The sequence below is a fragment of the Apis laboriosa genome, unplaced genomic scaffold, assembly GCF_014066325.1.
Source record: "Apis laboriosa isolate Shangri-la unplaced genomic scaffold, ASM1406632v1 scaffold218_cov154, whole genome shotgun sequence".
NCBI lineage: Eukaryota > Metazoa > Arthropoda > Insecta > Hymenoptera > Apidae > Apis > Apis laboriosa.
Window position 1 is genome coordinate 582,091 of NW_025222359.1, and position 25,074 is coordinate 607,164.

At 33.1% G+C, this 25,074-nt stretch overlaps 1 protein-coding gene across 4 annotated transcripts in view; it reads left to right on the forward strand.

Moving 5' to 3' along the window:
* Positions 1 to 19,034, forward strand: part of LOC122712772 (peroxidasin-like) — a 286,627-nt gene extending 267,593 nt beyond the window's left edge. For all 4 annotated transcript variants that reach the window (XM_043932650.1, XM_043932649.1, XM_043932648.1 and 1 more), the window contains exons 7-8: positions 636 to 775; positions 18,333 to 19,034. In XM_043932650.1, the coding sequence (XP_043788585.1) occupies positions 636 to 775; positions 18,333 to 18,436 (244 nt within the window). In that variant the 3' untranslated portion in view covers positions 18,437 to 19,034. The remainder of the gene's footprint in view (positions 1 to 635; positions 776 to 18,332) is intronic.
* The last annotated feature ends 6,040 nt before the right edge of the window (positions 19,035 to 25,074 follow it).

The window sequence follows — 25,074 nt, forward strand, 5'->3', positions numbered from 1 at the left end:
TTTGATCAACAAGTGAATTATAGTACTTATTTGTTTATGAATTACTTATATTCTGTATTTAAAAAGTTTAGAAACTTGTATAATGTCTATAATTATAACTGTCTCATTTATTGATGAATAAATGATCTATAATATATGAGTGATTAATTACTTGATCACAACTAGTTTATTCCTCGTGTCTGATAAATGATGATCTATAACATCTGTATATGCTCCTCTAACTATAACTCTCTTAAACTACTTGGTTAATAAATGAACGACTTACACTACTTATAACATGTGACTAACTACATAGTTAATTAAAATTATTAAAGAACCGTAATTATCTCAATCTATTTAATCATAACAATCATAATATTCGTCTGAATTTCTTGTATTTTATTTAAAAAAAAATTGAACGAATTTAAATATTTATTTCCCTTTAAATTATTTCATTGCTCAAATAATTTTTCATCTCTTTTAACGTTTAATATTTAATCACGAATTTCTCTCGGTTGAAAATAAACTCCTTTGATTATGGTCATTTCCCGTATTTGCAAAGTGAGAAGATATCCATGATGTCTGTTTTTCCTCGAAACCGTTAAAAAGGCAACTTCGAGGTTCCGTTTCTACACAATTTTTGCTTTCTGTTCCAGCGTGAAGACGGACATGGGCGCCAGTGGCGCGATATCCAGGCTCTACATTGCAAACGCGAATAAAAAAGACAGCGGGAATTACAGTTGCGCATTGGCGGATGTGGCGGCCGCCACCACGGTTTCCGTCCACGTATTAAATGGTACGTTTGTTTATCATGCGTGGTTCGATTATATCCAGATCAAGTGTGTATTTATCTCTATTGCATGTCTCTTTTTTTCTTTTTTTCTTTTTCTCTTTTTTTTTTTTCAATTGGTCGAGCGTGTATGCTTGGGTGTGATGTGTAAATTTGCGAGATACGTGTTTGCGTAAATGGTGGCCATTTTAGTAATTGAGCTCCGTGGTAAAAGTTTGCTTGGATGATTTAGTGACGCCATTGTTCATTTAATACTTTTGGTAGCTCGAATTTTTTCCATGAAAAAGATTTACGATTTTTAGACAAATTTCAGAATATTTTCTGAATATTCAAGAAAGAAAGTATTTATCCTATTCTAATATTATTTGGATCGTTATATTTTTGGCCTTTTTGAATAATTATTGTGAATTATTAGAATTTAATCAGAATTTTTGGCTCAATCGTTCGAGATCGTAGAGAATACGTACATGTGAATGTAAGATTTAAAGAATTTAGAATATGATTTTTCATAATAAATCACGTTGACAGAAATGAAATTTTAAGAATGATATATTAGAGTGAAATATCGTTCATTGAAATGGCAAAGTGATTAACGAGACAATCAAGACACTAAATGTATTAATGAAAATTTCGAAACTTTAAATATAAATTATTGATGGAAGAATAGTATTCTTTCTATAATCTTCTTCACGAGAATTGTAGAATTAAATATATCATTAAATTTTCATAAAATTTTTCAATAAATTCATGCTCTTTCTTTTAATATTCTAGCAGATAAAATCGATTATTGATTCAATCCTTTGTCGAATAATCTCGAAAAGAGCTCTCCAATTTCAATTTTCATGGAATATCCATGGGAATCAAAAAATTCTAAATTTAAAAATTCTCGTTATTTTAACCGGATATTATAACCAGAATTTTTTAAACTGTACAAAAAATTGTGAATACTTAAATCCATATAAGTACACATTAATTATCCATTTAATAATTAACCTTCGTATCTGCAAAACATTATGAACATTATTATCATCCTTGCTTTCTCATCCAATCATTACTTTTACATATAAATATAATATAAATAAATATAATTATTTCCATTTCATTTTCTATTAAATTTTTGATTCCACATTCGGTTATTCGAAACAAGTTTTATTTTCTTTTAAGTACACCCACAATAATCGTGCATATCTTTTATGGAAAATTTTGAATGCGCGTCAAAATAAATTATGCGATGTAACAGGAAATTATGCACAACGACCACGCGTGCACCACGTTCAATATCGTGTCTTATGAACTTGTATAGGAACAAAAATACAGGAATACGAAATTGCATGATATTTTCAAGTGAACTCGATGAAAATCATTTATACAGGTTTATAACATTTATATTCGAATATATAGAGTTGTGTAGAACGGATCTGTTTTATTTGTTCGTTCTTCAAACTAAATCCAGGATGTTGAAACAATCGACATGGTGAATAGAGGAATCGAGGAACACGAATCAGGTTTTAGGTCGATTGTCAAATGCGTGTATGCTTCGTAAATTTCAGATCAAAATAACTTCTTTGCATTCGTGTGTTTACACGTGAAATTTTGCGATTGTGTAATGTATATAGATAAATTTAGAATTATATGTAAATTAGATAAATTAAATTCTTCGTAATTAGAATATTCAATAGGCATCTGATAAAATATTTTGATTAAATGTGTCGCGTTATATGTATATTTATTTATCCGAAACTGAAAAAAATTAATCAAAATTATTTCAAGAATTTTAAAAATCAATTTATTTATTTATTATTGATAATCGAAATAAAATGTAAAGCCGAGAGAGAGAAAAAAATAAATATAAAAACAAATAAAATACATTCGTTCCATTCGAATATTGTGATTTTGTTTAAAAAATTATTCATCTTCCCAGGTTTTTTACGATGACGTTGAACTATGAAAACGTTTCAGGTTAATTGGTCCAAACAACAATTCAGTTCTGAACAGATACTTGTTTACCTCTATTCGATTTATGGAGATTGGAACAATCTTAGAAAGAACTTAATTTCTTAACGCGAGGCGAGTTCACCATTCGATAACAATGTTTCGTTCCCCAATTGTTGCATACAATTTCTTTGTGCCTCAACTTTGAAACGAAATGGTCTTCTCGTTACAATTAAATTCTCATCGGCTGTTAAATCGGCAGAAATTTTCAAATTGTCGACGATGTTTTGTTCGTGTACGTTTCCATTCTGATAAATTTATTCCAACAGAGAATAAAATCTCTTTCCAGGTTATTCAATCGTAAGAATTTTTCTTCTATAGGAAAATACCGATTCAAAAATATTTTATTCGAAATTAATCATATTTTTATCCATTATACGGAGAATTATCAATCAACAGTTCTATTAACGTGTTCGTGGGGAAGATATGTTCGTGTCAGAAATAGTAGTTAACGATGCACTGAGTGTTCCATTCATTATATTGTATATTGCGTTACCATTTTCCCTTGTTCAGCGTTTTCTCTGGACTGCGTCCAATTTTCTACACGGGACCACCTGCCTTTTTTCCACCCCGATCTCCTTTTTCCTCTTACTAATATTAAACTTCGGTATCCAGCGAGCTGGTATGTGTGTTTTTTACGCGGAACGTCGACTTTGGTTTTAAGAAACTTTGTAATTTCGTAGCAAACAGTGTCGTATAGTATCGATAACGAACGTTTTCACTTAAGGCTGGATGATGTAAATTACATTTACGAGTCTGTGAAAAATGTTATTATATCAGATATAAAGTTTTTTTCACATATACAATTACAAAATCCTTTTTAAAATGAAATACGATACGAGTCGTGTTCGATTAACTTCGAGCATTAAATCGGCCCGCAAATGCACGAGTGTTGTTTAATTTATTCGTTAAATTTTGAATGATTTTAAACAGTTGGAAAATTAATCATTTCATATGCAATTTAATATTACATATTCATGTTTGTTTGTTCAAATCTGACTCGCTGGCAATCGTATCCGACACTACGAGTTTTGTAATTGGCCAGTGTTTTTCATTGATAAACTCGTCCAAATAAACATCTTTGCAAAGAAAAAAAACTTGCTTCAAATCATCTTTCGAAAATCATCAGTTATTTCCAAAACAATCTTCTTATTACGGTAATAATAATTTACTATCATGATAAACACTGTTTTATTAAACGATGGACCACCAATGGCGATCGAAGATCAAATTAACTTACCATAAAATACACTAAGTACTTCAATTTCATTTCTTCAAGAATATTTTTTCAAATAAACGAACAAATGAAACAATGATTTTCCGTTTTTCCACGAAAGCCTCGATTGCGAAAAAAATTACGATCTTCTTCAATCGTGAGACGGAGATTGCGCGAAAAGAGAGCCGAATCGGAAGTTGTTCGTGAGTGCCACTTCTGGCCGGCGTGCTTAACACCAGACGGTAGGCTATTTTCTTTCCGTGGATGACGTTGTCGGTTATGTAAATGTCTCGAGGGAAATGAAAATCGAGATGAAACGGAGGAAGAACTGGCAATCGAGCGAGCCGTCATTTCCAGAATTTTCATGAGATCGTGTCACGTTTCGTAATTTCTTCGATTATTCATCCATATTTCGAGGTTAATACATAAACAGAGAAAAAGAAAGAGAGGTGGAGGAGGATAATAGATAGAGACTATGGAGAATCAATTATGAACCGTGCAAAACGGTGGAAAATTATATCTAAGGGTGGCTATAACCTTTTCCTTCGAGCCTCCCAAACACCGTTATCAGTGAGGAACAGAGCCCTCTCTGCTCCTCTGTAACACGAAGCATACGCGGTCTGTAGACTCGATTTCTCGATAAATTGTTAAGCAAACGTGCCGTGCGTTATAGTTATGCTTTGAATCTGAATTTTCTAAAGCGTTTTATAAAGATGCGTCGATAGATTTGATTCGATTTGGAGAGGAAGATTAGAAAAGTGTGACGTAACCTCAAAAGATAGAAGAATTTTATGAGCAATAATATTTTAAAGTTGTAATTGAGATTTAAAGAAAACTCGTTTAAACATTAATTACATTTTTGTGATAAATGTTTTGTAATTTCTATAAACATTATTCCATTAATTTCAAATTTTGTAGGTATAATCTTAATGGTTATATCTTGTATCTTATAAAAGTTGTAATATAATCTTCGATACTTCTTCTTTAAGTTTAGTACACATATTTTAATTATATAAAGTTTTAACGATGCTTGGAAAATTATCTTCCTCTGAAATAAATTGAATTAAAATTTGCATAAACTTCTTCATTCTTCATAAAATATTTTAACTATTTTATATTACTGCAAATGAGTAAAGATATTTTTCTCAAATAGGTTAATCATTGCACTAAAATATATAAAATGTATGTTTTTTTTCTAAATTCATATTAAAATACAATGCTTTATATATATACAAGTGCTTGTAGATTCCATAAAATAATATCCTATATTCTTAATATTCTTCTTAGACATTCTGTCTTTGACACATCATCGTTTCCTCTTCATTCAATCCAAATTTAAACTGTTCATAATTTAATAAACAAGCTTCGATCAACATTTTCGTCAATATTTTGGAGAATCAATTTTCCAAAAACATTTCATTAATATATCGACAAATACAATTGCACGTAGCTTATCGATGGTAAACGAAAAACATAAACAGAAAGTTCAATGATGGTTATAATAGCGTGAACATCAACAACAACAACAATAATAATCCACAGAGTTTGTCACTCCACCATAATTAACTGTCCTGTCAAACAATCCAATAAACAATTTCCAATCACCACTCAAAAAAAATATAATATTTACGATAAATCTTCTACATTTAAGTTGCAAACTTTTTTTTTGTATATTTTTTGTATATTGTATAAGTTTCAAATTTATACTCCTATCTATTCGTTCGTTCCCTTCAGCTATGCTTTCTCGTTTTCCTTCCGGTTTCCGATGCTCGAGGTGTTTCGTATGCGACTTGCTGCTCATGCATGGCGTATTCATGGAAAAGTTCGTCGAAGATATTCAACCGACCTATTTTTCTCCTCCATCTCTTTCGACTTTGCCGAGTTTTCTTCGCGATCTCCTCTTCCCTTTCACCCTCTTCCTTTTCCAATTCGTCGTGATTTCGCTCCCCCCTCATCTAAGGATCTCCCCTCATCTTCCTCGCCCCTCAGCCTTTGTACATTTCATTCTTTTCCATCCACAGAATTTTGTCTACCTTTTGTCTACCGTTTGAGATCTATTCCTTCTTTGTATCTTTAAGTTTCGTTTCCATTGATCTATTTCAATTGGATAGATCGATTTTTACGACGAATAAACGAAAAATGTTTCATTTTGGTTACTTTTATTTCATCCTCTTGATAATCTTCTGGTAATAAATCTTATAGTAAGATGGTTTGTTCTTGAATTCTTGTCGATCAGGGATTTACAAAGAGAATTAATGAAAATGATTATATGTGCAAATTTAGCGAAGATAATGAACGTTAATGAAGATTTGAGTACAAATCAAAACGAATAGAGGTTAATGTCCAAAACTTGGTAATACATTACGAGATTTAACTGGAATAACCAATCATAATTTAGGTATAAAATATTCAATGGTATTCAACGATTCCCCTTTTATTTCGAAGCTGAGAGGCTCAACTGTTCCACATTTTCGAACGACTTGGCATCGTAGTGCTACGTTGCTCCATATTTCTCATCCATTTCTCATCCTCCGTTCCCGAGACAACGTAAAAGCCCACCGGTAACTTTTGTATCCGGGCGAAAATCGCGTGTAAGTCGAATCGATGAGTCCGCCCAGATACCGTGTACCGCTAAACGCGAGCTTCGGATCGAAAGATAGAAGTGGCTTTTGAAGTTTCAGCCAAGGGTTCAACTACTTTCCATCACCGGTTTTTCGCGGCCGGAGCCAAGTATCGGGGAACACCCGCCACCGTCGAGGCGTCGTGCATTATTTACCACGGATTACCATGAGTTGATATTAGGTGGCAGTTCGATCATATCCGCGGTAAAGCTCCCGCTTTTCCAGTAGGGCGGGACGAATAATAAAGAGAGGAAAAACGAGGCGATTTGTTGAAACCAGATTTTTTTCTGAAATAAGGCAATTTGAAACGATTAGGAAGAAAAAATAAGTGGGTCGTCTATGATCTGCACGCTTTCTATTATGTAAATATCTTAAAGTTTAATGTCTTATACTTTTTTTTTTGGATAGAAATGGGAGTTATAATCGTAAAACTGTGCATGATGTCTCACTGTATGTTGGATTAATCATCAATATCTAGATCATTCTTGTCTAAAAATCACATGGATAAAATAATATCTTGACACGTTGGATATTTTGACAATATTGATATTATCCAATTATTATTTATATCTTATTCAAAGTAACAATATTTGTAGATATTACTATTATGTAGATTACATCAGAATAATCATAATTTAAACTTAAACTTTCGTAAATTTTCGAAAAGCAATCGTACTATTCATCCAAATTCTCCCCAAATTCGACTTCTCCAAAGTACCGCAAAATCTGACGCATTCAATCCATACAAATTTGGTCATCCTTACGTCCCGTTCGTGTTCCATCGTCCCTCAACTTCCACACGGTTTTGCACTATCAAAGCTTGAGGTACAAGGAATGTAAAGATGCTAGATGCGATGAATATGCGAGACGCGAAAACCGGAGAGTTATTGCCTCTTGGGTGTTGTATGCAGGTAACTACAAGAGCGGCCATAATAAACTGGAAATAATGCCAATTTGCTTGACAAGTAGTCGGACGATCGCGAGGCGCATTCGAAATCAGTTTCGACTCGTGCTCGAAACAGTCGTTTGGAAATTCCACGCTCTTGCACGGCCTGCAACCGCTTCGTCCAACGTTTGCACGACCATAATCGTCTCGTTTATATAACTATAACCACTTCGTCCAACGTCTGACAACACCAATTGCCTGTATAATTTGCAATTATTTCATGTAACTACAACTGCACGATTCCAATATTTACGTACATGAACTCGTTAAACGTCTGCAACTGCTTCGTCCAGTGCCTGTATGACTGCAACTGCATGATTTCGATATCTACATACACGTAGCTTGTTTCGTTAAACGCTTGCGATTACAATGCCTTATAATCTGCTCCAATGTCTGCACGATTGTAATCGTTTAGTCCAAGTAGCGTGCAAAGTATAAACGCTTCGTCAAACGCCTGCATAGCTGCAACCGCTTCGTCCAATGCCTGTATGACTGCAACTATTTCGCCCAACGTTTGCTTGGTCCAATGCCCCGCACAGTACGTGTCCTTTCCGTTTACGAGCAAAGAAACTAGTACGGCGAATTACGATGGTACGCCGTGGTAAACGTAATCGTTCGAGCATTTTCAAGCTGTAAATCGAGGAATGGGAATTTCCACGCCTCACATTTTCGGCAAGATCGTCGTTTTATCGAAATCCAGGATGCATACGAGCGAATTGCGGATACGGATTGACTGGTTGGTTTGCGCGGAATTCGGGAACGATTCTTCGAAAATCCGAGATTGTCAGTGCGGTGAATGTATGGATGGTAGTTTAGAGTTAATGTTTAAAGGGGGATTTTCGAAATGTAATTTTGTAGAGCAGTCGATTGGCTGGTTTATAGAGTGTTTTCGAATTATTTCGCCGATAATGGAAATGTGAAATTAAGGACGCGATGAGTTGGTTAATTGGAACATTGCCAGGATAATGTTAAATATTAATGAATATTATATTATGTAGATATTATGTAGATGAGATTTTTTTTTTTTTTTGATGGAAAATTCTTTCTTTATAATCTTTATCTTACCCTGTAATAAAGGTTATATTCAAGATATGTCGTAGCAAACATGTAATTGCATGTTTTAAATTTAATTAATTCCTTTACGGAATTATGTAAACAAGTTTTGTTGTTAAATATTATAACTTCAAATTACCAATTTATAAAACCATCAGAGTGAAATCAAATTAAAATTCCACTTTCGATTCAGACAACCTATAAATATATTTAATATTCACTCCTTCATCTCCATTTAAATTGCTTCAATCTTGATTAATCCCTTCCATTTATTTACCATCAAAGTTCGCGTCAAAGATGCTCATAAATTTCCTGTTTACAAAAATTCTTTATCATCGAATCAACATCCACGAGATTTTTTTACCATATCGAATAATTACAATAATTCTTTCTTCGACAAATGATTCCAACCACGAATTCAGCGTTTCTATAGGTCACGGAACGAAATTAATTACATGCTAACGGTCCACGTTTGAATATTATCTCTGTGCGTTAGTCAACCGTAATTTACAGCGCATAATTATGTGCTGTTTGTCGGATATCACTGATGCAACACGGTCGCATGGAGGCTGGAAAGAAGGGTGGTTTTAATTCTGCACCGACACACCTCCATTATTTCCATCCATTCTTCCTTCTTTTTCTTTATAATTAAAACGTATATTATCATTTTTGAGATACATTATTATTAATTAAACGTGACTCATGATGGACAATCATTATGGCGAATTTTAGTCAACCTCTTTCTTTATCATCTCTTCTCTCTCACTGCGACAATTTCACATCCAATTATCTCGATTATTGAAAAGTTTCGCGTTATATATAGAAGCTCAGTTTCCAAAACTAATTCGACAGTCGAAGGGTCGAATCAGGCTAATTCGAGGGCGAAAATAGGATTGTCCCAAGGGCCACGTTTCGTGAATGAATTTCGACCGGTTCATCCCTCGGTGCAATGAATCGTCTCGATTATTATTATCGCTTTAATCGTGGCGCGGTTCGCCTCGATACCAAGGGTAAACGCCATTCGCCGATTTACGAATTTAAATGGGAAACGATTGCTAACTCTATTCAACGGGGATAACTGTTTCCATGGCCGTTTACGGATCTATTTTGAACTTGTTAATGGCCGTGGTACGAGTTTCGATGAGTTTTCGGCCGCCGTGATTGCAATCACTTGGAAAATTTTGCGGTTTACAAGCATGAAATTGGGCTGAACTCGGTATTTCGTTTATTTATTCGTTTTATGGGCCGAAACTATTGGTATATACAAATTTCAATGAAAAGAAAGATATAAGAAATTTTTATTCGTTAAAATATAAATACGAACGTTGCAAGAGTCACGAGAATTGCAAACTCTTTTTTCGATATTTCCTATTCTTGATTCTCAAGATGATTATCCAAGTTTGATCAAGTTTGATATAATCCTCATGAGAGTGAAAATTGAACGAGATAATTTCAATCACGAACTTCGTAATATTTATCTATATTATCTGAGTCAAATAAATTGATCCATTCTACAAATCAACCAAACACAAAAGAAAAATCTTAAGATTAACCGACATCGGGACGCAGTAAAAGATAATCGTCGAAAAGATCGGAAAGAAAGCGAGTCGTCTCTCAAAAATTGTCAGAAGAATCATAATGGAAACCGAAAAGAAGAATCCGATTTGATTTGTAGCGAAAGCGAAAAGGGAGCAAATTAAAAACTGGAAGAGAAAAAGAGAGAGAGCGATAGTAAGAGGCTCGAGGATGAAGAAGAAGGAAAAACTAGGGGGCGCTAATTTGAGGAAGATGAGAAACTGAGCAGTTCGTGGCCCGGTTAACGCCTATGAACAGACAAGCTGGATATGCTGTGGTTGGTCCTGGTATGAAGGCGAGGTTAGGAAGGTTATTTCGCGAGGTGTCACGCCCGGCCCATTAATAATCCTAAACCGCAAGCCTCTCCAGGACCAGGATGTCCCTCTCTGCCTCTTCTTGCCATTTTCTTCTTCACAATCATGGTTTCTCCCCGCCACCCCCTTCATAACCAACCCCTTTTGGTTCTCTTAGGGATTCTCTCTCTCTCCAGGCGGATGCCAACGACGATGGGGACAACGAGCGTGAGCAGTTTGCAAAGCTCTCTTTTCGCGAGGCGTAGTTAAAAGAAGCAGTGCGCGCGGTCATGTATAATAGACAGAAGGAATCTCGAGAGGGTGCTTGGCTTTGCTCATTTCGCATACGCCGTTTCTTTTTTTCCCTTTTCAGTGGCATCGCGCTTCTCCTCGCGACTTCCTCCTTCTTCGACCGTGCGCTGGAAAATGCACGTTCGACGTCGGGGGTCGAGTGTGTCGCGGGGAAAACAAGCTTGTCGTTCGTTCTCTGGGGAATTAACCGGGATTTGACGAGCGAGGAGACACGATTCTTGGTAGGTTGATCGCGAAGAGAGTGTCGTAGATGGTCAGAATCGTTTCGATCGTATCTAAAATTTAGATATTTGGAAAGTGGTTAGGTTAGGTTAAAGTAAATTTCAGGATCATTGATGTGTATTAAAATAGGACGAAGTTGTTTAATGGGACGATAAGAGAGATTTGATCTGAAGGATGAAAAATTCTCTATCGCGTGAATAATTTAGAAAGAAATTCTCTTTTTCTCTATTTATTAGATTGCAAAGTATGGAAAGATTTATGATCATCCGAATCGAAAATCGCCTTGCTCGAGCAGTTTATGTACTTAAACTAATTGGAGGAAAGGATTAACTGAAATTAACACGAATGTTGTTCTCTCGTGAGAACATAGATATTCTGATAACATATGGTAAACTGATCCGAATCGCTATTTGTATCGAGGAACGATTAATTGGTAATTAGCCGATGATAGAATATACCGGTATTGTAATTTATTCCTCTTTAACCAATCTCTAATTGCTACATTGTACGAAAAATATAGAATTTATTCGTGGAATTATCATGTAACTAAATTATTCCACTTGATTTAGTAAACAAAATATCAAATTTAATTCTCAACGATCTTTACAAAAACTTACCAAAACTTTATATCTTTATCCTTCGTATCGTATAATATAAAAATATAATTTTTATTGGAAATTTTTAATGTTAATTATAAAAATTTGTAAACTTATCACAAAGAGGGAAAGTAAAAGATCAATAATAAATTGCAGATTATTTCTTGAACCCTTGTTCCTAATGATTAAAATCGATCCATCGTGATATACACTTTTATCCACTATTAACTATTTTCTCTCAGAATTAAAGAAATATCTAAAAATTATTAACAAGACTACAATTACAAATACATTTACAATATCGATTAAGAAATCTCTTTGAAGGATTAAAATCTCGATAGTTTTTCCCCTTCTACCTATAAAAAACAAAAAAAACGAAAATTAAACAACGACGATTCTAATTTGCGCCTCAATACGAGCCCTCCCTTGACGATGCAAGTAAAATTGCAGTCGGCCAACAAAACAACGAGCAATAGTTTCTCGAATTTTACCCACAGCGCGAATGTCATCACCTTTATTAACAATGCTTGCCGTGGTCCGGTGCCACCCCGTTGAATTTAATTCGCGGCAATTTGTAATATTGACTGTGCAAATTATTTTATCCCGGCCGTGACGAGGTGCTCCGCCGGCTCAACAAGTTCAAGTGCCACTTCCGGAACCGCCACGAGTGCCGGCTGCACTTCATGAAATATACAAGATTTTCCACCGCGCCACGACCTTCGTTTTAGTGTCGACGGTTTTAAACCGGCGTTTATTATAAATCACCGTGAAACTTCGCCATCGTAGCACAGGCTTAACGAGACACGTTGATTTCGATGTTCTTTCGAATTTCTCCTCCCTCCGATTTTCATTGTACGTGGAAAAGGGGAATGTGTTCGAACTTTCCTGAGATTTTTCAATCTAACCTTTCTGCTTAATTTCGTTTTCTTCCTTGTCACGAACAGTAGTGTGTAGTAGAAAGTAGTATAATTCTGTCATTTGTTGATGGTATGAAATAAGGCGGTCTATAATGTATTCGTTTGTGGAATATGTAATTCATAATCTGTCATACTGTTTGTAATAGTAGTATATTAGTGATACACATATATTAGAAGATCAATATACTATCAACCGATCGTGTATAATTCAGTTTCAGCGAGACTGAAATAATATAAATTAATCATTTTGCAGATAAGTAAATTAGATCGGTAATAATCGAATAAATAACTTATTAAAGTCAGTCAAACAGTATTGATTTTCTATTCATAGTAATTCACACAAACGTAAGTCGATCATAATTAAATAATTTAATCCTTTGTAATTTGAGGATGGATTCATAATAGTGGATGGATTTCTATGTAACTGGAGTGGATTAAAGGAGTGATTACTCATCGAGAACAAATTGCATGGATTTCAACCCCTAAATCACCCTCGTCTGTAATTCATACGGTCCTAAGACAGAACCAATAAATCCTCGCTTTCGATTAACATCGATATTAACCGTTCGATTAGTCGGATTCGATTCTGCTCAATTTCATCGAGGCGTCATCAAGAATTTTCATCTTTCAATCGTGTGAATCTAACTCCGTGGGAATGGTGTGTGAAAGGATCGGCGCAAAATCGATTCTTCCAGTTTGGCAGTTACGGAAATAGGTTCGTTCCCTTGGACCGTGGATGAAGGGGTCTTTTCCATAGGAACTCGAGAAAGATCCAATTAACGAGGCGAGGATCCGGGGCTAATCCTAAGACTCAACTTACCGGAATCAAGCGTAAACAGGGCTGTAAATTTTTCCACCACTGTCGCCACCTCTTAATTGAATCTTGGAAATGGTCGCTTCCCTTGCGAAGTTGTGCTCTTAAATCGGCTCAAATATGAAGAGGGGAACGCTTTAAATCTTAATTATTTGAATTTGAAGAAAGTATCAATGTCGCTTATTTTAATTTTTTCTCGATTGAGTTCCAATTAAAGAACAAATTGCTTGGATGGATGAATTAGCTTATTGAAATTGATTCTAATCTGTAATCGGTTCATTGAGACGATCGTTTGAAGTTTGATATGGCGAATGAAAATGATGAAGGAATATAGTGGAAGAGCCCTTCTTATAGCCCTCCTGATTGCAATTTCGTGGCTTTGAACAATGCTTATCGATAACTATATACGATAATATATAACAGTTTCTCCAACGTTTAGTGGAATTTCATTAAATTTATACATGTAAGAACATTGCACAGTATGCAAAATCTTCAATTTATTCTTAATTATATTATCTATCTGCATTTGAAACGAGAAAATTGAATAATAAGTTGAATTATTTTTTAATTAGCGTGTTGGAAGTGGAAGATCGTTGCCATAAATATATTTTTTTCTTACGAAAATGTTCCTCTTCGTTTACATATAATAAATTATGGGTAGATTGCGAATTTTTATGCAGCTAAAATATGTTCATATATTTCTTTGTACTACAACAATAAACCATTACTTTAAATTTTCATGTAAAATCATATTTTTCGTAAAAAAGAAATATTACGAATTTTTTGATTCACACTTCATTGTAATCTAAAAAAAAAAAAATTATTTATATATTTATATTTTTAAGATTTATTTATATGAATAATGTTTCTTTCAATTATTTTAATGATTTCTTTTTTTGATTTTTTTATAGATTCAATTGCTTTATTCATTTATATACATTAATTTATCAATTTATTTATTTTCTACTATAATTCATTTATTTATTAATTTATTTAATATGTTTTCATTTTTTTATTTTATTAATAAGTTTTTGTAAAGTTTCTTATGACTTCTTTATATATAATATATAATATAATAATAATATAATTATAATATAAATTTAATATAATTATATATATAATATATAATATATAATATTATATATAAAGTAATATATAATATAAAGTATAAAATAAATGAAGAAATGAATGTAGAAATAAATAAATAAAAAGATAATTGAAAAATTAAATAAATGAAAATATAATTAAAAAATGAAAAACTAAATATGGAAATAAATAGAAATAAATAAAAGAATAAATGAATGAATAAATAAATGAAAACATAATTTAAAAAATAAATCAAAAAATAAATGTAAAAATAAAGAAATAAATGAAAATATAAATTAAAAAATAAATCAAGAAATAAATATTTTAATGATAAATAAAAGAATGAGGTAGGTAATTAAATAAATAAAGCAATAAAAATTAATTAAAAAACAAGATGAATAAAGAATATATCTTTTCACAGCGATATTATAAACATTAATATAGAATAAATTTTATAAGATTGAAAATTATTTATTATATAAAAAAATTTGAAATTACAAAATTATAAAATCGATCTGTTCGTCGACAAAGTTCGATAGGAAATGATCGTTCCGTTGCGACCTGCCTCGTATTTATAGGACGCGAAGATTTACGAAATATATACGTCTTTTGCCGATCGTTCTAAATTTATTTTTCGAATATAATAATCAATAATTTGTCAATTTTTACATTTTTTATTGTTAATTTATACATTTAATTAATTATTACAATTATAGGTTTAATAATTTATTACAATATTAAATGTATATTAATGTAATAATTAATTTATATTTTTACGAACTAAATGTATATATTAATGTAATAATTAATTTATATTTTTACGAACAAATGTTAAATTTACTATTTTATGATATTAATTTTTGATTTATAATTGTGTTGAAATATTCTTAATACCATTTTATATAAAGAAAATTATTATAATAATTTAGAATTTTTTATTATTAATTTATGAATTCTACGTAAAAAATAATTATAAAACAATTATGAATTTCCAATGAAAATTTAGAAATTTTTATTGTTAATTTATGAATTTAATAATTTTTTTACAATAACTATAATACTACAATAAATATAAAAATTATATTTTTGCAAATTAAAATTAAATTTATGATATTTTAGATTTATAATTATGTAAACGTATTCTAAAAATTAAAAGCCATTTTACATAAAAAATAGTAATAATATATTAATATGATCAATAGAAAATAACTTTGATATGTATAATGTGTAATGTATAATGTATATTTTTATTTTTACACCTCATTGTGATCTAAAAAAAAAAAAAAAAAAAAAGATAAAATTCACTCTCATTCAAATTTCTTATATTCGTAATAAATATACTTCATATTGCATAACATTTCCATAAACACTTTTAAATAAAAATTAATCTCAACCTGTCTAATATAATTTTCTTCTCGAAGATAAGAGAATCGATGAAATTAATTATTTCAATATCCATCCATTGAAAGGGTAATATTTTTCTCCATTGAATTCCAAGAATAGGTGAAATTCTTCCATTTGCATAAGATCCGTTTTATAGTCCTCACCCCCTCGCGAAAATCTAACCCACACTAATTCCTGATGTTCTGATTTCCGATCTTGAAATTCAACGATGACACTTTTACCAACCGATTCCCCGCTTTCAAATGAGATTTCTCGCGAATTTGGCCCTGGTGTTCCACGTTAATTTCAATCGCGTCTCCTTACATATAATTAAACGTGGAAATCGAATTAAAGAGTACTTAAGAGAAGATTACGGATTAGCGAGAAATCAAGAACCGTACATTAATCCTCGATCTAAGTCTCGGTCTCACGATATTTTTCCATCCTTTTTTATCACAGTCCATCATTCTCTCAGTCCTCATTTTTTTTTCTTTCTCTTCTCTTTCCACCCGTGCTACATTCCCCCATTCCATTTCTCCTGTCATTTCCTTAATTGCTGATCCATGCACGATTTTCCTCGACCGGAATCCCGCGTTTTTTCTTTTGGACCAATGCTACCAACCCAGATATTGGATTCTCTTGAGACTTTATAATTTCGATTTCACGCCTTTCGCCGCGGTGAAATAATTAAAAAGCCAGGTTCGGAGGGAAAGTTCGTGATTTCGTGCAGTTTTGATGGAGATTTCGTGACACGAAGAAGATTAAGAAGATTAACAAGAAAGTCGAGAAATTAATGTAATTTAATTTCAAATTATAACGTACGAACTTGAAATATTATATATAAGAAAAAGTTAGTTCTTTTTTTCTTGTTCCTTATATCTTTTACTATCTATTATATATATTTTTGGAAGATAAAAATTAAAGACATAGTAACAGTCTATCAGATAAAAATCGTATCTGAAAGATACAAAAATATAAGCTAATCTGAAAAATAGATACAATGTTAAATTAAGAGAATATGAATAATACCAGAGTCCAATGACCACGGCTGGCATAACATCAAGACTACTGAATCCAAATAAAATCACTTGGTGGTCTAGGACTATGGTAAACACGATCCAGGATTAAAGCACACAAACCAGGTCACTCTGAGGTTCAAGGAAAACTATTAACACAGTACTGAAACTAAAGTCAAATCACCATCTTTCAGAACCTTGATAATACCAGAATCGTAAAACCAAACGGAAACAATTTAAAGTTCAAGAATCAGGATCAGGATGATCTCAGATTTTTTTATAATGTTTTAATGAAATCAATTTTATATCTAATGATTTGTATTGTGATTCGAAAATTCAGAATCATATCTCTAAAGGTTTTTAAATTGAGTCGACAAATTCTGATTCTAGATGTCAGAGTGTAGAATATGCAGGGTGTTAATATATTCGAGAAACATTTTTGAAAAACCGATTCTAGAAGCAAAAAAAATAAGATGTTTCTATATTCGTCGCACTTTGAATTGTTTATAACTTAATAAAACCTCAAAAACTGATATATTTATATACAATAAGATCTCGATTAACCAATTTAAATGAAGAACAAAGATATTCATATGTAATCATTTATAATAATATAATAATTACTAACCTTAAAACTAACTGAGAGAGATATAATGGAAAGAAATTAAAGATAGAAATAAAATATAAAAAAAAAAAAATATAAAATTGATGACAATAAATGTTAGAAGATCGAATAATCGAGGATGATTGAGATCTTGCAAATCGAAATCTTGTATTATAACTTGAAACTGTATCCACCTTTGTGTTTGTTATGATCTTTAAAATCTTCCAAAAGTGTTTCACGAATGTAATAACACGTTGTTTCCTATTGATGTATTCTGACTGATCCTCTCGATCAAGGTTCCGAAACTGCAGATTCGGTTTGGATTCGTGGATTCCATGAACATGCCAGATAGATTCCGTGAATATGTTAGCTAGATTCCGAGAATATATATCAGCTGAATGCTCTTCACCCAGGGGTACAAACTACCGAAACGTTTCGATGTCGTGGTTATCCAAGGCGTGTACTCTATCTCGAAGATTCATGTTTTATAGTCCATATGACAATTATACAAATGCAAAAGATTTATCTTTCCAAACATGAAAAGAAAAGAACAATTAAGAAGATTATATTAAGAACAATATATATAAACGTTCAACTATTATTTTAATTCAATTTTTCAATTTATTACAATACATTTCCTATTAATACTCATAATGATGTGAGCCATTTCACTTAAAAATTTAAGCATCCTTGAACCCAATTCCTTATCCCAATCTTCCACTTTTTCTAATTATACATTTTGTAATCTGTCCAACTTCGAATAATTGTTTCTCTTGAATTTAATCTTATAAGATCTTAATAATCATTGTAATCATAATTTTCCACGAATTTTCATTTAATATTTCTTAACAATCGTTGTAATCATGATTCTCCACGAATTTTCACTTAATTTTTCACGTTTTTATAATCTGTTCCAGGCGAGAATCCAGCAGCCATGCAACACGGTGGTTCAACAGAAGTGAGAGCGACATCCCTCGTCCTCGTCGTCATTTCGTTGCTGTTCTCGTCACTCTTGAGGTGACCGTGATGTCTCGATCATTCTGTGGGCCTGCAATTCGAATGGTGCTAACTTCTTTCTTCCTCGTGGCGAATTAAACGCGAGGGGATGTCGAGGGAATCGAAACGATCCTCTCTCCTCGGGACGTCTCTTCGAATTTCTCGCGTGGCGAGCTTCCCAAAGGGACGTGTGTGCATGTTCACGCAATTGTACATCGCGCGAGACGAATTATATCAAGAGACGAGGACAATTTTTACAGCGTTACGGGAGAAGAAGGCAGTAACGAATCAGCAACAAAAATTTCTCGATCGTATACGTATATAAAATAAACCACGAAGCAAAGAGAGACTTTTGTGAGACTGGAATCACTGTTTTTTTTACGAAAGATCTACTCCACTCTTGTTTCGTTCCATACCCTCCCCTCTTTTTTTTTTAAACTAAAACGTGAAATTTCCCCCAAAGACAACGAAGTTTCGCCCCTTTGTCGAGAATATTCCTGTTTACCAACGCTCAAGGTTTGCCAATTTCGTGCGCAACACATTCCATGCGAATATTTTCGAGCGATCCACTTTGAGCGATATCAAGAGAGAAAGCCGATTTTTTTTCGGTCGATTCGTAAAAGTCTGATCCCTATAATTGTTCGATAAAATTTCGAACGAATATTGCAAAAAAAAAAAANAAAAAAAAAAAAAAGAAAAAGAAAAAAAAAGGACAAAAAAATATTGTATACGAATTACCGTGATAAGGATTTCGTTCGAACGGATTGACATATCAATTATTTTCCAAGAACGAGAATACCTTACAATTAGTGGAAACCAATCCGATCGTTACGAGTATAATATATATATCTATATGTCATTCGAGAAGGGATGGAAAAAAAAAAGAATATTTTCGTCGCATTTGTTGCAGCTGGAAACGCGTGGAATTGAACAGAGTCTGTTCCTTTGAAACTAGAAGAGAGTTTTGAGAATAAATACCGACCATTGTTTATCCGAATCGAGCACGCTTGGAACAAAAACTGTGCCAAAAAAGTGGAAGCTGCGAAAGTCACCGAGAGTTGTCGAGATACTTTTTATTGCCTTTATTCCGGTTTCGTTCGATGTAGTTTTGCTCTCTCGTCTTTTTTAACGAGGGAATCAAAGGAAATTTATTTACAGAATTTGAATAACAAGCGAGGCATGTTGAATACGCGTGTAGGTAGCAAAAATATTTCAAAGCGATTTTAGCGAAGAGAGGGATGAAAAATGTATTTTCGCGTATTTTATCTTTTTACATTTGAATATAGACTTGCTAGATTTCACTCGATTAATTTGCGCGTGATCCGAAAAGTTTTGATGAATATACATGGGAGGCCTTTGTGGTTATCGTGCGCAAGTTTCACGTGGGAGAAACAAAAAGATATTTTCTTGAATCGAGTTTGAAACTTTGTCGTATTTTCTTTCACCTTGATAAGATTCGTATGTCGAGGAAAATTTTCGTGAACTTAAATTAAGGAAAGCTGTTTGAAAATAAATTCGAGGGAATAAGTTGCTTGAATGTATCTTGTCGCGATCTTTGTTGGAATTTTTTAGATCATAGATTTCTATGAAAATTTGATTCAGTTTCAACGTAGGATCGACAATTTTGAATCGCATTTATCTATTTTATTTTTGACGTTGTGTAAAATAAACAATTGGAAACGTTCGAGTGAACGAAGTGAAATTACGAAAATTTTCAATTTCAATTTTAAATTTCATTCTTGATTAATTACAAAAAGTAATCTTTTATAAATGATATAAGTTCAATTATTTTAAATTATCCGATATTGATTATCACTGGATACTTAGAAATCATCAAAAATTTATTAAATACGAATTCCTCTTACCACCACTATGATTTCCACCCTCTTAAACTAAGAAAAAAATTTCACTTCTCCGTTCGATGGTTGAATCAAACTCTCTCTCTCTCTCTCTCTCTCGAAAAAATCAAAAGTCGAATCTCGATACCGCACAATTTTACATTTTATCCTATAATTCAAATCCAAACGAGTTTCGGCCCCGATGTATTCCGCCTACCCCTAAAATTACAGCCAAACAAAGTGATTCAACTCGACGATTCAACCCGCCACGCGCGTGCAATCACCTCTCACCGATCTCTTCAACCGTGCGAAAAGCGCAACAACCCCTGGTATAACGTTACCAGAGAAAGAAACATCGACGCGAGAGGTGAGAGCGCAAACATGACGATACGTCGCGAAAGTTGAAGCGTCGAATAATGGGGGCTCTCGCGACGACGAGCGTTCGAAATTATTACACGATATAAAGTTCCCGTTCCTACGTGGCGCCTGGAACGCGCAACCAGCCAGACAATGACCGCTCATAAAATTTCGAATCCCTCGCGCTTTATCCGCTCCCTCCCTCCTCCACCCCTTCCCTATTTTTCTCTCCGTTCATTGCTTCGCTCCTATGCAAATCTGTCTTCACCTCGCCCCACCGTTGCAAATTTAACACTTTGATTGCCAGACCGTTCGCAGGACAATCATTTTTGCATCGGTCACCGGGCCCATGCAACCAACTCGCCAAATGCGCTTGTATAAACGCCGGATATACCGCCGATCGATCTGTCCAATTCACGTCCACCCACTCTATGACGTACAACCGCGCGTGTTAATCGGTTTTGCCGCGCGGGTTTGATATTTTTCCCCCTCTCTTTTTTTTCTTCCCTTCTTTATTCGTATCCCTCTTTTTCATTCGTCGGAGAGTGAAGGGTGGCGCGAAAGGGGTGACCTCGGTTACTGACCCGTCTATCCCGCGTGACGGCGACCAGTTCCTCCGTGACGAGGCATGGACGAGTTTGATTCTGCTCGGTTGATTTCGTTCAAAAATGGGAAGGGAGGGAAAGATGATAAAGTTTGAAAAAAATTCTTGAAATTCTTTGTACATTGTTCGTGGGATTTTGATACGATTTGCGTTTAGATTTTAAATACGTTATAACTTTGGTGTAACTTTATCATTCTATTGAAATGGTTTACGCCAGAGAAGAGGTAAATAAAATTAAATTTGTGGGGAAAAAAAATTAGGTTTCCATTCGTTTCTCGATTCGATTCTCTTTTATTAGGTTTCTTTTTTACTGTTGTTTTTATTATTCGTAATATTTTTTTCGGGTTAACTCGTATCAATTAAATTGAAGGATGCACATCATTTTCTTTTTCTTTTTATTTGTAGGAGTAAAATATATTTGATATCTGGAACAACTTATACATATAACCGTAAAGAGAACCTTTTAATTTTACATCCTATTTCTCTCATCCTATTGTTCTTTCTCGAGAATCGATCCAATAGAGGGCGATAAAATTCGAATAACAATGAACCCCTTGTGCTGAAAAATTTTTTTGAATTACATACCTACGCTCTTTTGTGCGCCAAACCCTTGTCCAGGCTTTCAATCAACTAAACAAAACATCGATATCCATGAAAAGCAAATAAAAAAAGATGCATCTGCTAAAAAATAGTAATATCGCTTTTTCGCTTTGCACGTTTCATACTCTCCTGTTTCTATATATTTATTATATTCTATTTTCTTAAAAAGGAATCATTTTTAAATTTTTTTAAAAAAAAACAAAGAAAATAATTAAAAACTTTTCGATACTATATTTTTTACATTACAATTTCTCCATTTCCGATACCACTTTGTTCATCGAAAATTATTTTTAATTGAAAGAAAATGGTGTAATTTAATTTCGCATTCTCTATTTCAATATACATGTAATACTTTATTCCATTAAAAAATAATTTTCAAACTTTTTGAAAAAAGAAAATAATTCGAATTGTTCGTTTCGATACATTTTACATTTTCTAAATTTCAATTTCTCCGTATCGTTGATATCTTTCAATTCAATCAAGAATTCTTTTTGATCGTGTAATTTCATTTCATCGTTTCTAGTATAATACTAGACTATCTCCCTAAAAAATAATTTTCAAAGTTTTCAAAAAAATATTCGAAACGTTTCGAAATATTCTCTATATTTCAATTTCTTCGTCTATGATAAATATCTGTATTCACAAAAAAAAAAGAAAAGAAAATTTCTATTGGCCGAAAAAACCATGTAATTTAATTTCACAACCTCTATTTCATTCCAACTCCTATAATACTTCGTTTCAAAAAATAAATTTTCAAAAGAAGAGAACAATTCGAAACATTTCGAAGAATATTTCCTGCGTTTCGATTTTTGCATTTTTTACGACAACTCTCCCCGTTCATTTTTATTGAATTTTTATTGATCGTAAAAAGAAAAATCCGCGTAATTTTAATTTTCCTATTTCGCCACTTCATTTCCCTAAAAAATAAATTTTCGAAAACGTTTCAAAACATTTCGTCCTCGATTTCTCCATCTATCCGATATCTCTCTGTTCACGGGGAATTCCTTTCGGCCGAAAGTTGACCGCGTAATTTCATTTCGCGCCATTGAGGTTCGATCCCACCACTTCGATCCACGCGATTGAAGACGGATGGCCGGTGACATCTAGCGGAATCGAGCGTGACGCAACGAAGGATCGAATGGAAATCGCCGATAGATTCGACTCGGAACGGTTAAACGGGTCGTGACAATGACGTAGGGTCACTTCCGCGTAAATCAGAGCGCGTTGCTACTGGCCACGGGATCGCAGGCCTTCGTATAATGCGATAATTTAGCAGGGGCGTTATTACACGGGCAGGTGCAAAATATTTCACCGGGAGCCACCGAGCAAAAACCACATCCGCGATAAATTAAATTATCATCTGAACCGTCTCTGGACTCACTTTTCCACGGTGGAGCTTTGAGAAGTTCAAATTTTCGCGCCCTTTTTAAAAAACTTCCTCAATATTTTGTTTATTTTCTTCGTATTTGTCTTTTGTTATAGATGCAAGCGTATGCAAGATCATCGTTTCAATATTCTTTTCGTTTGTTCTTCTATAAAGATTTTCAAAATTGAGAATTAATTCAATTATAGGTTAGATTAGCTATTTTGGATTAAAATATGATTCTTTTTTAAATCGTTCGAATTACATTCTTTTTGTAATTGCACACTTAGAATCCTATATTATCTAATTAAATCTTCAAGATTATAAATTTTTTTTTAAAGTCAAGTCTAAGAAAAAGGACTGTTATTTTCTTCGTCAAGCATCAATATCTTAAAGTGTCGTTTATCGAGTGAAAATTGATCGATAAAAATAATTACCACGGATCGTATCAAATATTATTTTCTATCTTTTTATCTTAATTCTTTATAAGCCAAAAGAATGATAATCCATTACTTCTTTTGAACTTTTTCTTATCCTCATTTATCGTTTCATATCCTTCTCCATGACGTCTTGTTTACCTCTCCAAGCCATCCACTCTCCTTCCAGACCCACTTTTTCTCCCTTCGCCTTCCACCGGAATCACCATCCATTCCTATTTCTCGAAGAGCGAACCGCTGTCGTCGTCGCTGGAATTCGCAAAAAACGGCATTTGCGAATTAATGGTAAACACTCGATGGTTCGGTTTCCACGGTGAGAAAGGTTTTACAGGGGGCTCGATTGAAGATTCAGCCTGAAGACGAGGGGGAACGTTTCACCACGTTTTTCCTCGAGTTCGCGAACTGAATCAATTAGCACGACTAATTTCCTAGCTAACTGCAATTAACGGAGAAATTATTCACAAGATGATTCTAAGAATAGGAACGCTATTGCGAAAATGCAGTTCATTTTAATGGAATTATTCTGCTCGCTCTAATTCAAGATTTTAGTTTTATTATTAATTATATTTTGAAGAAAAAAAAATTGGATTTTGCACGTTTAATTAATTTTCTCTCGATTCTTTTCTTTCTTTCTTTCTTTCGTTTAATTAATTCACTATAAAATTGAAGATTTCAATCCTGCTTTTTGATTATTTCTCCAATCAAAGTGATTTAATATTTTATTTCTTAGATTTTCTTAGATATCACAAAAGAATTGTAATTTTTATATTTGTAATTTTTTTGTTCCAATTTTATTAAATTGTTATCAATGTTTTTTCTTTGTTTGTAGAAAAAATATTGAGATACGAAATTTTAAAGATCGTAGAAAGGTTGATCAATATTGAACAATAAATCAAAAATCTGCCAGAAAATCGACGAATAATTTGATTCTTCTATCGAATTACATCATACAAAGTTACGAATAATACATTGAAAGAAGAAAGCCTTCTTCCAGAATAATTAAAATGTCCAGAATGGAACTTTTGAATGAGATTTTCACGGCCGCGTTCCATCATATACAAACGCAAACGCCATTCGTTCGTAAGTGAGAATCTTTTCAGTGTGCGTCCGTGTGTACGTTCGTTTATATGTGTGCGTTTCCACGTACGTATCCTCGAGTACACGTGTAATTGGTATGAAGAGAAATGAGAGGAAAACAGTTAAAATAAGATAAAAGTAAAAATAAGAGGAAAACACAAAGTATTACGAAGTTAGAGAAAGTAAGTCGCACGCAATTCATCCTGATCGGAGATGGAAAAATTACGTGTACAAAATAAGTGAGGAAATCGTCGTTGTATTCTTAAATGTGACACGATAATGAAATTTTATGTTTGACGAATTGTTAGATTTTTAAGAATGTTCAAAGTTTAGAATTAAACAATACGAATAAATTTTTTGACGATGGTTTTTTGAATCAAGTTAGAG